Genomic DNA, 20,008 nt, shown 5'->3' with positions numbered 1-20,008 from the left:
TTTGTTATCATGTAATAAATTATAAAGTTCTGTTTATTTTTTATTCAAATTTTGATTGATCATTTTCTTTTATCCGATATCTTATTAACTTATCGTTACTTTATAGTCGCAATTAGTAAAAATAAAAGCTTTTAATAATGACGGAAAGTTGCAAATTTTCAAAAGTGTCTGATTTTAATGCCAACAACCCTTCCCCCTCTTTTTGCGTAATTCTTAGTGAGGTCGTCGACGATCGTTCTCTCTATTTCTCCGCCTTCGTTCTTTTCTCTCCTTTTTCCGACTGGTGCAAAAGAGGGGACCCGCACCCTGACCCACAAGTGGGCCCCGGTACCTCCTCAGTCAGTCAGTCAGTCAGTCAAACAAGTCTAACAGGCAATGCGGGCCCACATAATACCGTGGCTGCCGAACTCGCGGTAAAGTAGTTTGACACGCACGTGTTCGAACCGGGTAACGACACAGTGTGTCTTCCTTTAACTGTTTTTGCGGTTACCTTTTTAAATTGAAGAAAAAGAAGCGGGAAAGAAAGAAAAAGAAGGAGAAAAGAGAGAGAGAGAGAAAGAGAATGAGGAAAGCGAAGATGATACTGAGAACAGTCCCTGGGGGCATCGTCCTTTTTCTCCTACTTAGCGGATCGATTGCTGCTCAGGATGACGATTCTTTGGCTGGCAGTTTTTTGTCAGGTAAATCAATTATTTCTCTTCGTTTGGAATTACTGCAATAATAAATTTTAACATTTTGAGAATTTTAAATAATTGTTTTTACTCTTACGTGGCTTTTAAATTTTTATACGCGTTCTTAAAATTTTCCGTTCTTTTCCTCCTACGTTGACTTTACTTCTATTAAAATGAAGAGAAATTGGAGAATTATTGTAAACATGAAATAGATAAACTACATTATTATAATATATATTTTGTATAATATTATTAATATTGATAAAATAAATAAACAAAACGTATAATGTAATTTGTTTTATATACATATTTCATAAATAAAAATAAGATAAGGTAGTACATCATACACACACCATAGTAATACAGATATACTCATACATAGTAGTACAGATATACACATATATAGTTTGATGTATGATCTACAAATAATAAATAATAAGGAATATCTGATTAAATATTAGTTTATTTCTAAATTTTCTCTCTATATTTTATTTATAAAATTATTTCTCTTTTTTGATTCATTAAATTTTCTATGTTTTTTCTTACAATGAATTTAAAAATTTTTTATTTATTCGATCTATCTTCTTTTCGTTACTTTCGCATAGAATTGTATTATTTGTTATAGAAAATGTTACACAAGATTTAATTTGGGAATAAATCAATGTATAATTATTCCAGAAGAAGCAAAAAAGAATTGCAATTAAAAAACTCAAATTACCTTTGATACTTTCTCTCTTGTGGATAATTCCAAAAAATTCTCGATTAATTATTTAAGTGGTTTGTCAAAGTATATAGTAAATAGCTGTAAATAAAATTAGTTCGTAGCAGAGGAGGTTTCGAGAAATAGAAATTCGCGTGCGTGAATGTATGCTGTGTACGCTTGTATAGATAGTATCTGGAAGGATGTGATTGTCCTACTTAGGAGTTGTACAACGCTATGCGGATGACGCTCAAGTCCAATGTTGGTGAGAAGGCCATTGGCGAACTTGAAAAGTACGCCATGATACATATATTTAGTAATTAGCGATCGTTTAATTATGTCTTCATAAAAAGAGAAATAAAACTAGTAAATCTATCATGTTTTAATAGCTCGTTATCTTTGGACGTCAATTTCTTTTTAATGAGTACTTTGATACGAATCTTGATATTTATACATCAATCCAAGTGTATAGTCAATTAAGTCACAGCATTATATTATGATCTTGTATGTTTTGCCGTGTCATTCGCAGCTTGCAATAAATTTCATTTTTCATATACCTCGGAAAAAATGGTTTATGTAATGATATCAAAGCCGGAGAACTTCTTCCATGTCCAATTCATTGATCCTTGTGGTACCAGAGGTGCTTATTATTTCTTCTGTTCACATTGTTAAAAGAATTCGACATGATAAATTTTCTAACAAAGATGGTAGTATGTTATTTAAAAATAGGATACTTTTATTCTGTTAAAATACAATTTGTTTATTTAATATTCAATCATAATAATGATAAGCCAAACGTTTAAAATATATTATCAACGAAATCAATATAGATTTAATATGATACGATGTGATAAACGAATTGTATTGATTCTGATGATTACCTGTAGTAATCTCACTCTCATTTCTTACAGTTTTCGGGCATCGTATCCATCAGAATATTTTAAATTTTAAAATTTTATCCCCTTGCATTATAATTAAGAATCACTTGTCACGCGAAGATGATCGATCGATATGTTTTTAACTAGAAACTGTGAGATTCAACTATGATCACAATTCAAAAATTCCAATGAAATAAAAAAAAAAAAATCTGTAAGTTAAAAAGTAGTTAATTTCGTTCAATCGGTTATTCTCACGTACCTTATTTTATATAGAATTAATTTTTCATATAACGTTTTAAAGTTCGAAAGAAGATTTTGACGTTGATGTAATTGTATAACACTAATTGAATGCGATACAATTGTACGACACTACACGGAATATTAATGTGGGCTTGTCATCAATCTAAGACAATTACGTTAGAAAAGGCACGTATAGTATCAAAAACGGTCATACGATGAAGCCAAGCCATTTAATTAACTACCGTTATGTTTGTTTGGGCCGTTATGCCTGCTAAAGTGAAAACAGCTAGAAGTCTGCACTACGAGCCGTGCGAATTTCTTGAAACTTATTTGTTTAACAACATTGGTAAAGATTAACGATATTTTATACGCTACATTTATCAGATCACAGTGAAAAATACATTTTTTATTGTTTATCGTTTATACATTTTTTCATCGTTGAATCTGCAAATTAAGTAACTTTACAAGAAGAGATAATTATAATTATTTTTTTTTCTTCTAACCTATAATTTTCTTTCACTTTTGTATGTTTTGTTAATAAACACTTACTATGATAGTGCAGGGGATGCTATAAGTTGTTAATCAGTGAAGAATGTAACACTTTTATTAAGTGATTTATTATGTGTTTCATTTTTTAGCACAGTGTATTTTTGTTATGGTGTAAGATTTTTGCAACAAACAATGATATTGGATCTGATATTTATAAATCTGATATTTATAAATAATGTAGTCTTTCAATAGTTGCAGACAAAAATTCTTGTCCAAAATTTTGTGTTATGGTAAAATTTAAATTTACTTCATTCCAATGTTGGCAGTATTTTAAAAAAATTTGTTTTTCAAGATCTTTGACTCTAAATTAAACTATTATATGTCTCCATTATATTATATATTACCAGCATATTATATATATCATATATTACCAGTATATATATTACTATATATTATACCAGCATTGATCTATCACCGTTTTTTATAGGTATAAATATTTCGAAATTAGTCCCTCTTTTTACTTCCTTGATACTCTCACTCTTCTATCACTACCATAAATTTACTCTTGTCGGCAAAAATAGTATTATTCTCTCATTGACTTTCATTTGAAGTATGCTTCTTTACAAATTGCAATATCTTTCTTTCGTATATTAAATTAATGTTTGAATTTTCTATTTACTGCGGTTCTTACGATAATGTTTCAATATTTTAGGGAAATGCCACATTCCTGCGTTTTTCATTTAGCATTGCTGTCAATTTTTAAATTTGTCCGTGGTGGAATAGTTTCAACGGATTGTTAGTTTCCTTGAGAAGTTTACCACCTGTCAAGTTCAAGTTCAGTCATGCTTGAGCATTTTATTTTATAAGTGGAGCGTAAGATTACGTATGCAGGAATTTCTTTTGACTCAACGTGCCTTCGCACCTGTACCCGATAGTTAATATTCAATTTGTAACACACATTGAATTTTGTAATAAAAATATCTCGCAAGAGATTTTCGTAATAAGATATTTAACAATCGTTAATTTTGAATTATAAATTTATAAATATTAAATTTTTCATTTACATGATAGCAGAATTTTTACAGTTTAAACAATTTTATTTAATACCTAAATTAAGGATGAAATAAAATCCAATTAATTTATAAGCGTGATCCACAAGTATGTTCAATAACTTTTATTTATTAACTTTTATTTGCATTTTCAAAAAATTAGTGAAGAAGTATTTGTAACTTCAGGAATTGTATCACATAGATATTTTTATTTTTTTTCAGGTCTATTAGATTCCATAACAAGTACAGCCAACAGTGCAGATTGTCCAGGTGTGTGTGTACATGCATTTGCAACGTTAATATGTTACGAAGTTCTTGAGCATGTAGAATGCCCTACTAGTATGCGATGTTGTATTGAGGCGCCTATAAATGGTACCGGAACTTCTGAAAATGCTGTCTCTCCGCATGACGATGACTCTACTTCAACTATTATCACTACCGTTAAGACAACAACCACCACGAGTACAACAACACCTTCGACCACTACGGCACTTACAACTGTGCCTTCAACAACATCTGTAAAAGCTACTTCCGTATGTTCACAGAAGTTGTATATTGGTATTACAAATGCTTACATATGCTAAAATATGCTTTATTTATTTTTCAGGAAAGTCAGAAAGAAGCAGTGAACAAAACGTCGTGTATGTATCTTTTATCTGTATATATCATATTCAAGTAAAATTGCATATTTTGCAGTCAACGATCCTACCGTGTTTATTATATCAACTGTTTTTCACTTTAGCAAAAACGTGTTCAGGAATCTGTATGGCAGAAAGAATTGCTGATTACTGCGATGCAGTTTTGGTAATAGATACCCTTTGCAAGCCAGGTTACAAATGTTGCGTATCCAGAGATGCATTTGGAGATTCACCTCCGCCAGAACTACTAGTCATCGACCGAGCCAATTCAAGTCGTTTCGATGAAAAGACAGGTCTCAACACATCTTACAAAGGTTCCTCGCCTTCTACAACTATGAGGCCAAATATGATTACTTCTACGAGCATAGCTAGTACTACAATAGCAACCACTACTATGATAACGAAACAACCAACAACTACGATAAGACCAAAGATTACGATGAGAAAGCCATGTAAAGGTGAATGCGTTAGTGGCTTCTTCGCTCTTTTGTGCGATAAAGTGGATGGGGAAGCTGAATGTCCTGATGATGGATCTTGTTGCGTCATCGATGCTTTCTTAAAAACGGTAAAAAGATGAAACTATACAGAAGTACATATAATCTTTAAAGGCAATGCCATATTCAATCATAATCGATTGAATAGGAAACAACAATCACAACAACGACAATTGGACCAACTACAAAACCGCCGGAACCAAAATTGCAACCGTGCCCCGGATTTTGCCTGTTAACCATTATGGCAGCTTTCTGTGAACGGCCAAGTGCAATAATAGCGAAGACTTCGACTTGTCAATCCGGATATATTTGTTGTGACAACACGAAAAGCTCACCGCAGGTGATTCTATTTCTTTTTTACGGTAGAACCCTTTCTCAATGGAACGATTAAATTGAGGCAAGTAAGATATTGAATACAAAACCCATGCAAAAAAGAAAATTGAAATTATTGACATACATATAGACAGTAAACGTAGTGACACCATCTTCTCCATATCAGACACCAAGGCCAAGGCCAAGGCCCACAGCAAGACCATCAATTACTACAATTTCTTTACCAAGGGACACACGCGCAGAGTGTCCTGGATCCTGTATTGTTTCCTATTTATCATTCACTTGTTTCAGTAAGTATTTATTTTTATTATTTTAAAATCCAATATAAAATAATAATTAATAATTTGATGATAAATAAAATATTGTTGCTTGTTGTATACAAATAAAATTTCTCAATGTTTTTTTTTTGTAGGAAATGCCGAACTAACAAATTTGTTCAAATGTAAGAAACAAGGGCATCAGTGTTGTGCTCCAAAATCATTGATACGAGAATTGAACGGTGGAAATTCCACTGAAGCAATTTTGAGTAATAGAAACGACACTATGTATGTTACTTCAAGGCCATATACAACACCACTTTCAACGTCTGTATGTAAGTTATAGAATATATACATACTCTAGCATGATAATAATAGTTATTAATCGCTGAAAATCACATGACGCCTCAGTAGCGTCACTGCGTTGTCATAATGTCAATGAAATGCTCGTTGTGAGATTTTTTATATATTAATATGACGCTAACTTTGTAGATGAAACAACAACAATGATGACGACAATGAGAAGCCCTGTGTACAGTAAATACGTGTGTGGGGTAAAAGGAACTTCCCGTGGACCGATCCAAGCGCGTAGTCTTGAAAGAGGAGCTCGCGTTGTTGGAGGGGAAGACGCAGATGCTAATGAATGGTGCTGGCAAGTTGCTCTGATTAATTCCTTGAATCAATATCTCTGTGGCGGTGCGCTCATTGGCACGCAGTGGGTATTGACTGCTGCACATTGTGTAACAAAGTAAGCGTTCTGAATCTTAATAAAATTATCATTTACTAATTTTCCTAAATTTTGTAAGAAATTGTAAAGTTAAAGAGATAATAGAGAAGTAAATATTTTAAATAATTTTATTATTTTATTTTTTATTTATAGCATTGTGAGGTCTGGCGATGCGATTTATGTAAGGGTAGGTGATCACGATTTGACAAGGAAATATGGAAGTCCTGGTGCTCAAACTTTGCGAGTAGCAACCACTTACATTCATCACAATCATAACAGTCAAACTCTTGATAATGATATAGCACTATTAAAGCTTCATGGACAAGCAGAACTTAAAGATGGTGTTTGTTTAGTATGTTTGCCTGCACGGGGAGTTAGTCATACAGCTGGTAAACGATGCACCGTCACTGGTTATGGATATATGGGAGAAGGTAAGTCTCTTGTATCATTCATTAATTCTCTCTACATACTATCAATTAATAAATATATTTTGTATGTTTGTATATAGCTGGTCCTATCCCGCTTCGTGTACGAGAAGCGGAAATACCGATTGTAAGCGACGCAGAATGCATACGAAAAGTGAATGCTGTAACTGAAAAAATTTTCATTTTGCCAGCAAGTAGTTTCTGTGCTGGTGGTGAACAAGGCAACGATGCATGTCAGGTAATATTAATTATGCTTTACGTATATATATATATTCTACAGAGAAATTTTTGTACCCAAAGGAGCAGGTTTTGTAATTTATTGTAGACAGTAACGAATACTAGTGATAAATTTTAATTTATTAATCAGGTACAATTAAATATTAGTAAAAATAATTAAAAATAGAACAATAATAAGAATATAACAAGAAAAGTTACGTAAGTAATATTTGATAGGGCGATGGAGGAGGTCCTTTAGTATGCCAAGATGACGGATTCTTTGAATTAGCTGGGCTGGTATCATGGGGCTTCGGTTGTGGAAGATTGGATGTTCCTGGAGTTTATGTCAAAGTTTCGGCGTTCATTGGTTGGATCAATCAAATTATTTCCGTAAATAATCTTTAGCTTTTTTATATTCTACTAATAAAAGTTAAAGTATTTATTTATTAAGGAAATGTTATAGTACCTTTACGCGCTTGATGACGTAACAACTTGCGTTACGTATCCAGCAAAGATAACTAAGAAAAGTTTTCTTGAATATTATTTAATTATATAAATTAAAAAATGTGAAAAAAAGAGAAACTTTTTTGTAATGTTATTTTGAAAATATTACGATACTCGTAATATATTTATAAAGATCGTAATAATAATAATTAATTACCTTTAATAATTGAAGGTAACTAAAAATTTGTTTCGGCAATATAATTTTATATGATTAATGCAATAAACTTCCGTTTATCCATTTTGAGTTATTTGAACCATTGAATATTGAATTTTCGCCAAATATAATAAATGTCTACAATTTTAACATTAAAAGATTTTGGTAAATAAAAGTCACATACTTTTAAAACATTAATATCATGAGGTAAATAAATTTTATATTTGTTAGTTATATATGTATATGTTTTATAAATTTTAATAAATTTTAATAAATTGTGGTTATTCAAACATAATTTTATAATATAGGAAAAACGAAAGTTTATTATATCTATCAATTAATAGAATTAAAATTTTAATATCATTGGTAAAAAGTAGATATATTAAGTTTAATTTATGATTTTCTTCTGGTAATCGTGCCATCAAGTGCGTCAATTTTAGACAAAAAAATGCTGTCTTACATAATAAAGATTCTTTGTTAATAATGAAAATTATGCAATAAAATAAAATTATTGGTAAATATAAATTTACTTAAAAAATATTAATTAAAAAGTTATGTAGAAGTACAAAATATTGAAACTTTGTGAAATATTAGGTATAAAGTAAAACTATCGAATATTATTATCTATTAATAATTTTATCTAGTAATAATTTTTTATTTTTCAAAAATTTTAACAAATAGATTAAAATGTAAATCTATTATTATCATGTAAAATCTATAATAGATTTCAAATAGTTTCAATGTTCAAATAAGTAAAAATATGTATCATTTTATTGCTTATTTTAGCAATAGAAAGATAAAACATAAAATTTCTTAATTCTGATTTTCCTTGTATCTTTACCAACAATTTTATGGTTAATTTATTTATATTATGTATATGTCATTTATTTATATTAATGACATATTAGAAATGAAAGTCAATTTCATAGAAATTAGAGCATTCTTGTTAAGGCCAAAATATAGTGAATTACTGAATTACTGTAATAGAAAATATATATATTTAAAATAATAACAATAATTTTAATAATAATTTATGTAAAACATTGCAACTGATATAACATGTATGTATGTATGTTTATTTTTATTGTTATATGTGTATATTTATCAAGTTTATGAAATTGGCTCTTTATTATATATATATATATATATATATATATATATACATATACATATACATACACACATTGTGTAGATTCAGAATAGTTGGGGGCAATATCATATTGCTTTGTACATTATTGCTTCGTTCATATGTATCTTTCAAGCTATAATTATAAGAACGTTTTATCGATTTAAGAAAGAGTGAAATATTAAATGTGAATATAAAAGTTAGTCATTAAGTGTTTTAAATCTATAAAACATTACTGTAAAAAATTTTTGACAATTCAATATAAATATTATGTACCTTCAAAAAATGGATATTATTTTATTACAAATATAAATTTTTATTGCAAATTAATATAAAACTTGTTATCTATTGTAAAGTCAATATCGATCAATAATAAACAGTCGGAATACGGCAACTTTTTCTTATAAAAATTATTTCATGGTCCTCTGTTTAACATTCAATCGTAGCTTTTTCTTTATTTCATTCCCGTAATATTAATTTATTATTCATATAATACCATAAATAATTACATCTGCTAATTTAATAATCAAGCAATTTATTTATTTATATTATTTATAAGTATTTTGTAGTACTATTTGAAATTATATGCATATTACATTATAAATTTCCCATTGAATTAAAAATTAAGAACTTAAAGATAAATTAAGCAAACACTAAAACATTTTTAAGATCATTATTATTTTTGTTTATAAAATAAATAATTATTACTAGTATTTATTTTTTACAACAAAAATTATATATATTATGTATTATGTATCATCATTTATATACATTTACAATAATTAGTATTAGTTGAATTGTAGCTTGTAATTAATTTAATATAAAGTAAATTAAAATACCTAAGAAAATAGTATTAACATTTAAATATGTGATATATATAAAATAAACAAATTAGTAAATTTTTTTTTTTGACAAAAATCTAATATCTTCAACTATTTTATCAGAACAACGATATACATATATTTAAATCTTTTTATATTGAAATTTACATAAAAAATTATATTTTAATAGAAAAACTAGCACCACAACTACAACCTTGTTCAGCTAAAGGATTATTAATTATTCTAAATGCAGAACGTATCAATTCTGTATGATACTCTATTGTTGATCCTTTAATATATTCTAAAGATGTTGTATCTATAACCACTTTTGCACCATCTTTTTGAAATATTCTGCAATACATCATTGTATTTAATTATCTTTCAGTAATATTATATGTAGTTGCATAAACTATTTTAATTACTTTTATGACACTTACTTATCATTTTCATTTATATTTGTATCCAAGTCAAATTTATATTGAAAACCAGAACAACCTCCACCTTCTACTGTAACTCTTAAATAAGCATTGTTATCTGTAATTTCCTTTAAACGCTGAACACAACTATCTGTAATGATGATATCATTTTTGGAATCTGGTCTATCTTCTGTTATTGTTTTATTTAGTAATGAATCTGTAGACACATTGTACCACTGAGAACTATGGGCAAAAATTCATTTCCAGTTCATTGCAAAATAACATTGTTGGAAAGTGTATAGCATAAATTCACATTTACTGTCAAATTTTTGGTTTCTTCTGAATCTTGTATTTTAGAATTAAATTGAAATTGTTTCGTTGGAAAAAAAGTTTAAAAATAAATGCAACATAAAGTAATAAAAAATTTTCGTTGAAAACTTACGTTAACAAACGTGAGAAATATCGATTTGCAGCAAAATTTGAAGAAACATTCCAAATCGTGTGTTTCAATTTCGCCATGTTTCTAATGTGTATCTGTGTGTGCGACAGTCGCAAATATATGTATATACTGATTACTATACATAGTAGATGCAAATAAAATATGTATTTGACAAAAATAAATTTGTTACCTAATTCATACAATAGATAAAAAAACATGTTGAAAAATCAAGAAAAATGCTTAATTAATAAATATTAGTTACAATATCATCGCATTAATGTGTTAATATTATATATTATATATATTTATAATTATATTTATTAGTGTAAAATACAGAAGATTGATAGAATAATTTACATATTAACATATTCTAATATTAGATATATCACTATTATATTTCATGTACGCATAATCCGCATTGGACATCTGCCTTAAAAGCCATTGATAAATTAGCACTCCAAGTGGCCAGATGAAGTACTATACATTTTAAATTCTTTGATATTTAAATCGTAACGAACAGTCTGCATTATTTTTAAGAAGCGAGTGTAATTCATGTGATGTTTAAAACGGGATCTATGAAAAGAAATAACGAAAATCCATAAAGAGAGAAGATAAAAGTCTGCCAAAAGTTTCAGTTCAACAAAAGTCAGTATAATTTGAATAATAATAAAAATGAATGATACACGTTGCGGTAAGAAAGGTCAACAGATACAGGTATTTGTTCGTATTAGGTGAGTGATATAATGTTTCTTTCAGTTATTATTTCAAGAGACTACCAGTTAAAAGATTCAGAATACATAAAGTAAATTATACTTTACTATTAATTGTTTTACACTTTAATGTTTAGCATACACATTGCGTTTATTTTATTAGAATGTAATTTGTCTTTACATAAGAAGCATACTCTTTACTGTCTTATTTTTCAATTTTTATTTTCTTAGACCTCTTAATAGTTCTGAGCAAAATCTTCAGTCTACAACTGTATTGGATATCCCAAATAACAAAGAGATAATAGTACATGAACGTCCAAATGATAAAGTTTCTAAAAAGTTCAGGTTTAATAATGTGTTTGGACCTCTGTCGAAACAGGTACGTGTTTGTTATTAGCTTATTCATGCCCTGAGCCATATATGTAAACAGTTAATTTATGTTCTACAGAAAAACTACTTCATAATGTGAACTGTCACTTCTGAAATGTGAACTTAATTTTTTTATGTGTTATTTACTTTATTTACCAAAAATGAAATGAAACGAAATTTCTTTGTTATAACTGAAATTAAAAATTGTCCCTGAAGAGATTAATAAGCACATATATTTAAAGAAATAACAGTTTACTATATATTTTTAATTGACAGATCGATGTGTATAATAATGTTGTTAGTCCATTATTGGAGCAAGTTTTGGCTGGATATAACTGTACAGTATTTGCATATGGTCAAACTGGCACTGGGAAAACATACACAATGGAAGGAATTAACATTGATCCAACTTTACATTGGAATAGTGTAAGATATTTTCTACACTTATTTATTCGCATAATATAAAATTTTAATTATAAATAAATTTATACAAAAGTATAGTGTTTTTAAAAAGTATTCAATAATAAATTATATGACTAATCTAGAGGGTCATACTAGAGGGTAATAATAATGATAGTAACAAAATAAAATAATCAGTTAGTAGTCATGTAAAATATGAAAGAGCATTATTTACATTTATATATATTCTAGGATTCATCTGCTGGTATGATACCACGTTCCTTAAATCATTTATTTTACAAATTGCAATTATTAGAGATACAAGAATATACAATTAGAGTTAGTTTTCTTGAACTCTATAATGAAGATTTGTTTGATCTTTTATCAACTAGCAGTGACGCATCTAAATTGAGGTATGTAATACAAGTTTTTTAAATCAAAAGGAAATGCTTAAATATTTTGACCAATTGTTTTATTCATCTAATTGAATAGATTGTACGAAGATGCATCGAAGAAAGGTGCAGTAATTATACATGGGTTAGAAGAAGTGACAATACACAATACAAGTGAAGTTTATAAAATTCTTAAGAAAGGAGCAGATAAAAGGCAAACAGCTGCAACATTGATGAATGCTCAATCTAGGTTATTCCTCTATCTTTTTTTTCATAATTGTTCATGATGCATGCTTATAAATATTTTGTATATTATATAACTTTATGTTTCGGAATATATTGGTTTAATATTTAAACATAATTACAGTCGGTCTCATACAATATTCTCAATCACTATACACATGAAAGAAAGTACTATTGATGGTGAAGAGATTCTAAAAACGGGAAAATTAAATTTAGTGGACCTAGCTGGCAGTGAAAACGTTGGAAGATCTGGCTCTGTAGACAAGAGAGCAAGAGAAGCTGGCAGCATAAATCAGTCTTTATTGACTCTTGGCCGAGTTATAACAGCTCTTGTTGAAAGAGCACCTCATATACCTTATCGGTAACAAATATTTTGTCTTTAAAAATGAAATCATTAATATAATTTTTTATAATATTACTTTTTATGTCATGTAGGGAATCTAAGCTTACAAGATTACTGCAGGAGTCATTAGGTGGTCGTACAAAAACGTCGATTATTGCCACTATATCGCCTGCTAGTATTAATCTTGAGGAAACATTATCAACGTTAGATTATGCGCATCGTGCAAAAAATATCACGAATCGGCCAGAAATAAATCAGAAACTTTCGAAACGAGAATTTTTAAAACAATATACAGAAGAAATTGAAAAACTGCGAAGAGATTTATTAGCTTCACGTGATAGAAATGGTGTTTATCTAGCGGATGATAATTATAAAGAAATGCAAACACTAATTTCACAACAGACTAAACAAATAGAAGAAAAAATTAATCATATAAAAGCGCTTGAAAAAGCTATGCAAGACAAAGAGGTACATCTTTATTAATGAACAAAGTTTTGATATTTTTTTCTATACTTTTTAATTCCTTTTTTAAATATATACTTCTTTTTAGAAAATTTTTTATGAACTTGAATTACAAAATATTGCTCAGACAGAAGAATTAAATGAAGTCAAGATTAAGTTAAATAATGTCACTGATGCTCTACAATCGACAAACTACCGATTAAAATTAACAACGCAGGAACGAGATGAGCATAAATATTTAGTAGAAAAACATATGAATACAGAACAATCTTTATTGAATCAAGGTCATACTTTATTAAATGTTGCAGATACAGCAATAACAGATTCATATAAATTACATGATAAAATTGATCGGAAAAGGTTTGTCAATTACATTTACAACTTTTTACAACTATATAAAATGTTAATTTTATAAATTTGAAATGTACAAAATATCTTTTCGTAGACATAATATTTTATATTTTATATGTTATTTCATAATGAAATAATTTTTTACTATCTTCTCTCTCTTTCTAGTAAAACAGAACAAAAATTCGAAAATCTTGGCAATACCTTAAGAAGCAATATTTCTGAATATGTACAAAATGTAGAAAAAGATGTATCTATATATGGTGAAAAATTGAAGGAACTATTTACTTCAATAAAAAATGACCTTGGTAATATATGCTTTTCATTACGATAGGAATTTTTATACTTTATTTATTAATTATTATTTCTATCGCTTCTGTTGTATAGAAATTTCTATAAAATCTAATACTGCCGATACAGTAACACATCAAAACGCAACGAGTAATCTGAACCACTCTGATATTACTAACTTAACAACAAATATAAATGAATCTGTATGTATTTGTTAATTTTTATGAAGTTACTGTTTTTTTCTTATCTTTAATTATAAATGTTTATCTTTTTTTTTAACGCCATAGCATACAAAATATCAAAATTGGATACAAAATGAAATAAGAAATATGGTTGGCACAGTAGAATATGAAGATGAATTAATCAGTGTCAGTCATCAGCGACTAATTCAAAGCATCAACAATAAGATAGAAAATGTAATAACTAAAAACCTTCAGATCATGAGGAATAATATATGTGAAAAATTGACAGAAGCTTCAATTCGTTTAGAAAAAATGATAGATACTTCCTGTAATTATGAATTAAAAATTAATGATCGTACGATTGAAAATGTCAGAAGTATCATGAAAGACATTGAAGTACTTCGTAACAAACAAAAATTTAGCGAGAAACAACATTTATTTGCCGAAGTATAAACAATATGATTATATTATTGTATTATTTCAATTTCGGAATTTTATAAAATTATTATTTTTTAGATGATGCAAAATGTATTTTCGCAGTTTAACGAATTACGTAAAATTCAAGAAGAACATTATTCTACTGTAACTGATAAATGTAATTATGTTAATACAGTTTGTAATGAAGTTAATAATCAAGCGATAAATAATTCTAATATGAATGTTAAAATGAGAAATGATTTGAAAGATCACATACAAAGTGATATAAAGAAAATTGAAAATACTGTTATTGTTGGAACAAAACAGGTAATTTTTGTGTATTTTTTATATAAATAAAAACCCCGATTTTATTTCTTCATTCAACCTTAAATGTTTATATTTGTTTTTAATATACTGTATTTTATTTTGCTAATAGAATGAAGAAATTGCAAACAGAATTACAAACCAAGGCGAAGATTTGATAAATGAATTAAAGTCAAATGTGAATGAAAATTGTAATGCATCAATGCAGTATAAGAATACTATGGAAAGTAATATGAAAGAAGAACAACTGAAAATAGAAGCAGATAAGAATACAGCCCTTTCGTCAATTAATGTAAATTTATAAGATATGTTTAATTTAATCTATCATAAAATATCAAATATTAACAAATGTAACATGTTTATAGGATGCAGATAAAGTAATTTCAGATATAAGTAAAAATCATGCAAAATTCGTGGAAGATAAAAAGGTGGAAATTGAAAATGTGTGTCAAAATATATCTACTCAATTAAAAAATCAAATAATGGAATCATGTATGCGGAATGATAATGTTATTGGCCAATTAGAAACGGCAGTTGGCGAAATTAATAAATTTTTTGATGAAGATGTACAACGTGATATCCCAACAGGTTTATTATCACGTATAATTTAATAGAAAAAGAAAATACTCGTTTTTCATAAAATTTACTTCATAAAATTTTTATAGGATTAACTCCTGCTAGGAAAAACTTTTCCTATCCTCGTCAATTTAAAACAACGTCTCCGCATGAACGAATTCTTCAAAAATTTAGAGAAACTGGAAAATTGCTTAATGTAACAGAAGATGAAGTAAGTAGTATAAATACGATATTTTATATACTTTTAATATCTCACATATTTGTGTCGTTTCCAGGATACACAAGAAAACATTTCTATGATTGGTGAAACGACAATGAAGCAAATTGCAAATTCAACAGCATTATCTGATATTACCCTCGTATCTTCTGCAATTGAGAATACAATGTTTGATACATGTCTATCAAAGAACAACGAACAAAGTTTGTCTACAGATTCTCATATTGAAAATATTACACAAACGTTAGATGTATCAAAATCAATGCAATTCCATACTCAATCTGAATCTGCAATTTATAGAAAAGTGAGTACTTAAATGCATTCTTTTCTTCATTATTACTACGTAATATAATTAATTCTGCGTAATTTAATTTGATAATGCTTAATTAATGTTACAGAATGAAAACAAAGAAAATGATAACAATGTTTTCACTCAATTAGAAGAACAAAAATCAAAGTGATATATTAAACATTAAAAAAAACTTTTTTGGTTTCAATATATAATATAATGATATTACTTTTCTGGATCATTATAAAATGATCATTGTAAAAAAAAAAAATATAATATCTGATGAAATCGAATAATATATGTACATAATACTCTCTTCAATTAAAAAATCAGAAGATTGCAAGATGATAAAGTAGAATCATAGAAAGTAATGGACATTGTGTAATCAATTAAATAAGGTAACAACAATAATAATATAAATTAATTTTATGTTGCAGTTTTGTAAAATGGATATAACCTTCTCATGATCTCAATAATTTTTTTTATAAAATAAACATAAATGTTTACTATTTTCTTGATAAATATTACTTTTCAATTTAATTTCAATGTACGTATAAAACATATATTAATAAATTTTTATAATATGACATTTTTCACTTCAATTTGAAAAATTTCTTGCAATTCTTTATTATTTAAGAATATTATTTTTATTAGCGATAATTATATATATTTATTTATTTTTATTTGGTGATTTGTTTAATTTAAATTTTATTTATGAAAATTGAAAAAAATGAATTATAATTGTTTAGATATTTTTTATGTTATGTGTGTACAGTATGCCTCATGACAGAATCGTTGCTCGTAGGGATGAAACTTCCATATCCGCCAATTGTTTTATGCCTAGGCATGCAAAAAAGTGCTAATATTGATATAAAGAAAAGGAATAATAATAATTTACTATTATTTTGTTAAAACGGGAGTTTAAGATTTTCACCAAAAAAGTAAAATTTTCAGTCTGTTTAATTATTTTATTTATATATTATATATTTAATACTCAAGAATATCAGATGTTTTAATTTATTTCATATTAAATGAAATACAAAGAGAAATTTTAATTGAACTTATGAAACAAAAATTTGTTCAAGCTGATTCTGGACACATCAGTGACAATATCATGTATTCTACATAATTTGCAATTTTCGTTGTAAATATTCATAAATTTAACGTCAATAATAATTTTTATTTATTTTATAAATAATAGATTTCAGTGTTATTATCAATTATTATTGATAATAATATTGATTTTGAAAATTTAATGACACAGTTAAAGTGTAGTGAAAAATAATTACTGTTTATCAGGTAAGTTGCATATGTACACAAAACTAAAATTACTAATAATTCATGTTGTTGGAATGTTAATAATTGTTAACTTATAATCTGATTTGTATCACTTTTGTTTTCCCTTTTTATTGTTCTGAAAATTATTAAACCATATACTGAGTATTTAAAATAATTCTATTCAAATTTATAAGAAATTGTTACCTTATTTACAAGTTGAAATTTTAATTGTTGTATTTCCTCTGTTTGCGATATAAGTTTTTCATTCATATTAGCAAGATGTTCGCTCATAGTACTGAGCTGTGCTTTATAATTTCCTTCTTGTATTTCTTTATCTTTTTGTAAAATATTGCAATTTGAAAGTGCTTCTGTAAGAGCTGACTCACATTTTTCTCTTTTTGATTCACTCGTATCTAAATGAGCTTGTAGAACTTCGTTCTGGAAAATAATTTTTCAATTAAGCATATAGCAGAAAATATAAGTTTTATGTACTTATAAACTTATATAATTACATTAGCAGCCATAGCTAAATTTTTCACATGGTAAATATGTTTTTCTGATATCAACTTGTCAATCTCTTGCAGGAAATATTCTCTGATTTTTGCTTCCCTAGCTTCAATTTCTTCTGGTATTGCAAAAGGTACTGTTAGTTTTCCAATCTGTCATAAATATTCATTAATTAGATTATCTTAATTGAAAATTCTTACAAATAATTTAAAATAAATACTACCATATTATTTATTTCTACAGGTTGCAAAGATTCATGTTCAATCTGCCTATTATTTATGGACTCTCTTTGCTGTATTTCATCATATTTTATTTTAAATATATGATATTGTGCTTTCCAATGGTTAATTTCTTTCTCCAAGTCGCATGATTTTGAAAAATAAAAATCGTTATTTTCTTCTTGTACCTTAGACTGACCCTCACTAATAGACTTTAATGATCTACGTGATGCAGATGGGGATGAAAATGGTGACGGTTCTACCTCTGGAAAATTGGAGTGTCCTATTCTATTGTCAGATTCATATCCATCCCTTTTACCTTCATTACTAGACCATGATGTACTTTCCTCTTGCTTTTGGTTATCATTTAACTTCTTTTGCATATCATTTCTTTCTCTTTCTAGTTTGTCTATAGTATTCTGATATTGACACTCTAATTCGATTTTAGATTTTTCACAATAATCTAATTTAGATTCTAGCTGTTGTATCCTTTCAATTAAAGTTTCAATTTCGCTATCTTTGTCACTGATTTGTGACAATAATTGCGCATTTTCGACTATCTTTTTTTGAAATTCTTCATCCAAGATATGGTTTGGAGATGCCAATACTTGGCTATTATTTTCTGCTAATTTGTTCTTTCCTTTCTTAGGTTTATTTTGTGTTTTATCAAGCTCTTCTTGCAATACAGTTATACGTTTAGTTAATTGTTGATTTCGAAATGATAAACTGTCTAATTCCTGTTCTGCTCTGCGAAGCTCTACCTCCTTCTCTTTCAGTTGTTCTCGAATATCAGCATTACGTGCTTGTTCATCAATCACAGCTCTCTTTAAAACGTTTGCTTGAGCACGAATCTGAGAAAGAAATGATAATGACTTTGATAATGACTTTCATGCGATTTATAAATATTACTATAACTATAGAAAGCAGTAACTCATTTCACGAACAGATGACAGTGCATGATATAAAAGGCAAAATTACCACTTCTATTCAAATCTATAAATTTTCAGAAATTGGATTATACAAATGATATATTGAATATTTCTTACTTTTGAATATTCTGTAGCAATTTTTTGATATTTCATTTGTAACTGTCCATTAACACCCTCCATAACGTTCTCCATTCTTTCTGTCTTCAATATGTTATGGCAATTTTCTATAGTAGTCATTAAAAATTACTTATTGTTATATCTGTTGAGGCACGATATTTTCTAATAGGGAATGCACACATATTAGCACCTCCAAACAAATGTCAATGAATTAGAAATTCCCGACAACTTCTGATGGATTGCATTTGTAGAAAATAAAGGTAATTGTAACAGAACTCCGGAAATGAAAAGTACATGAACTTAACGCCCCCCAAATACTATATACTTTTATATGAAATTCTATATTCACTGCCCAATAATCGTCAATTGTCAAGATATCTTTCTAGTAGCACCGACGAGGTATATGAATAGACCTTACACCTTACAGGGTTTCTTGGCCGGGGATCTGAAATATCGACGAGGTAAAAAATCATTGGTTTTTTTAGCGCACTCTACATTCAAAAAACGGTGAATTGGGGAATTACATCAAGTAAAACGATCGAGGTTAGTTAAGTAGTGAATGCGCCAGGAATATGATTTTTGAAACCCAATACAGTGTTGTCATACTTTCAATACCGAAATGTGAAGCTAGTAATTAACCGAAATCATTTACGTATTAGATATTCACTCACATCGGTGAGTGAATATTTGTTCATTCTCATTTTACCAACTGGTAATATAGTTGGTTTCTACATTATCGAAACATGATAACTTTATATATTCTATTTTTAGCATTTTAGTTTTAGCAGCCTCCGTTAGATAGCAACATATAGCTTATTCC

The 20,008-nt window shown here is 27.9% G+C and overlaps 4 protein-coding genes and 1 long non-coding RNA gene across 13 annotated transcripts; 2 read left to right on the top strand and 3 right to left on the bottom strand.

Moving 5' to 3' along the window:
- The first annotated feature begins 85 nt into the window (after positions 1-85).
- LOC122535467 (protein masquerade) lies at positions 86-7,737 on the top strand. Of its 7 annotated transcripts, none has more exons than XM_043667023.1 (11): positions 86-680; positions 4,250-4,560; positions 4,635-4,668; positions 4,770-5,230; positions 5,308-5,499; positions 5,659-5,782; positions 5,905-6,084; positions 6,242-6,497; positions 6,630-6,907; positions 6,985-7,139; positions 7,355-7,737. In XM_043667023.1, the coding sequence occupies exons 1-11, from the start codon at positions 563-565 to the stop codon at positions 7,520-7,522; spliced, it is 2,277 nt and encodes a 758-aa protein (XP_043522958.1). In that variant the 5' UTR covers positions 86-562; the 3' UTR covers positions 7,523-7,737. The 7 variants fall into 7 exon arrangements, with proteins under 7 accessions (XP_043522958.1, XP_043522956.1, XP_043522960.1 ...); XM_043667021.1 differs by having other exon boundaries at positions 5,623-5,782; XM_043667025.1 differs by lacking the exon at positions 86-680 and adding an exon at positions 1,600-1,636 and having other exon boundaries at positions 5,623-5,782.
- A 2,043-nt stretch (positions 7,738-9,780) lies between these two features.
- LOC122535459 (iron-sulfur cluster assembly 2 homolog, mitochondrial) lies at positions 9,781-10,753 on the bottom strand. Its single transcript, XM_043667011.1, has 3 exons — positions 10,581-10,753; positions 10,160-10,381; positions 9,781-10,073 (listed from the first exon to the last, which is right to left on the bottom strand). Exons 1-3 carry the CDS (start codon positions 10,655-10,657, stop codon positions 9,899-9,901), a joined length of 474 nt encoding a protein of 157 aa, XP_043522946.1. The 5' UTR covers positions 10,658-10,753; the 3' UTR covers positions 9,781-9,898.
- Positions 10,754-10,961: 208 nt separating this feature from the next.
- Positions 10,962-19,632, bottom strand: LOC122535462 (spindle pole body component 110). Of its 3 annotated transcripts, none has more exons than XM_043667015.1 (5): positions 19,189-19,632; positions 18,148-18,993; positions 17,930-18,076; positions 17,622-17,855; positions 10,962-11,150 (listed from the first exon to the last, which is right to left on the bottom strand). In XM_043667015.1, the coding sequence occupies exons 1-5, from the start codon at positions 19,306-19,308 to the stop codon at positions 11,139-11,141; spliced, it is 1,359 nt and encodes a 452-aa protein (XP_043522950.1). In that variant the 5' UTR covers positions 19,309-19,632; the 3' UTR covers positions 10,962-11,138. The 3 variants fall into 3 exon arrangements, with proteins under 3 accessions (XP_043522950.1, XP_043522949.1, XP_043522951.1); XM_043667014.1 differs by lacking the exon at positions 10,962-11,150 and adding an exon at positions 16,875-17,553 and having other exon boundaries at positions 19,189-19,631; XM_043667016.1 differs by lacking the exon at positions 10,962-11,150 and adding an exon at positions 16,875-16,979 and having other exon boundaries at positions 19,189-19,631.
- LOC122535461 (kinesin-like protein Klp61F) lies at positions 11,174-16,502 on the top strand. The gene is made up of 17 exons (XM_043667013.1): positions 11,174-11,308; positions 11,519-11,666; positions 11,933-12,082; positions 12,308-12,468; positions 12,548-12,697; positions 12,815-13,051; positions 13,126-13,501; positions 13,584-13,855; positions 14,012-14,151; positions 14,231-14,337; positions 14,422-14,763; positions 14,833-15,060; positions 15,170-15,349; positions 15,423-15,645; positions 15,723-15,844; positions 15,909-16,154; positions 16,249-16,502. The coding sequence occupies exons 1-17, from the start codon at positions 11,250-11,252 to the stop codon at positions 16,309-16,311; spliced, it is 3,204 nt and encodes a 1,067-aa protein (XP_043522948.1). The 5' UTR covers positions 11,174-11,249; the 3' UTR covers positions 16,312-16,502.
- On the bottom strand, positions 11,892-13,227 carry LOC122535464. Its single transcript, XR_006308175.1, has 2 exons — positions 13,141-13,227; positions 11,892-13,067 (listed from the first exon to the last, which is right to left on the bottom strand). It is a non-coding gene; the product is annotated as an uncharacterized LOC122535464 (long non-coding RNA).
- Positions 19,633-20,008: the final 376 nt, after the last annotated feature.

The sequence above is a fragment of the Frieseomelitta varia genome, unplaced genomic scaffold (assembly GCF_011392965.1).
Source record: "Frieseomelitta varia isolate USP_RPSP 00005682 unplaced genomic scaffold, Fvar_1.2 scaffold_727, whole genome shotgun sequence".
NCBI classification, from domain to species: domain Eukaryota; kingdom Metazoa; phylum Arthropoda; class Insecta; order Hymenoptera; family Apidae; genus Frieseomelitta; species Frieseomelitta varia.
This window is presented reverse-complemented; position numbering and strand designations above follow the sequence as displayed.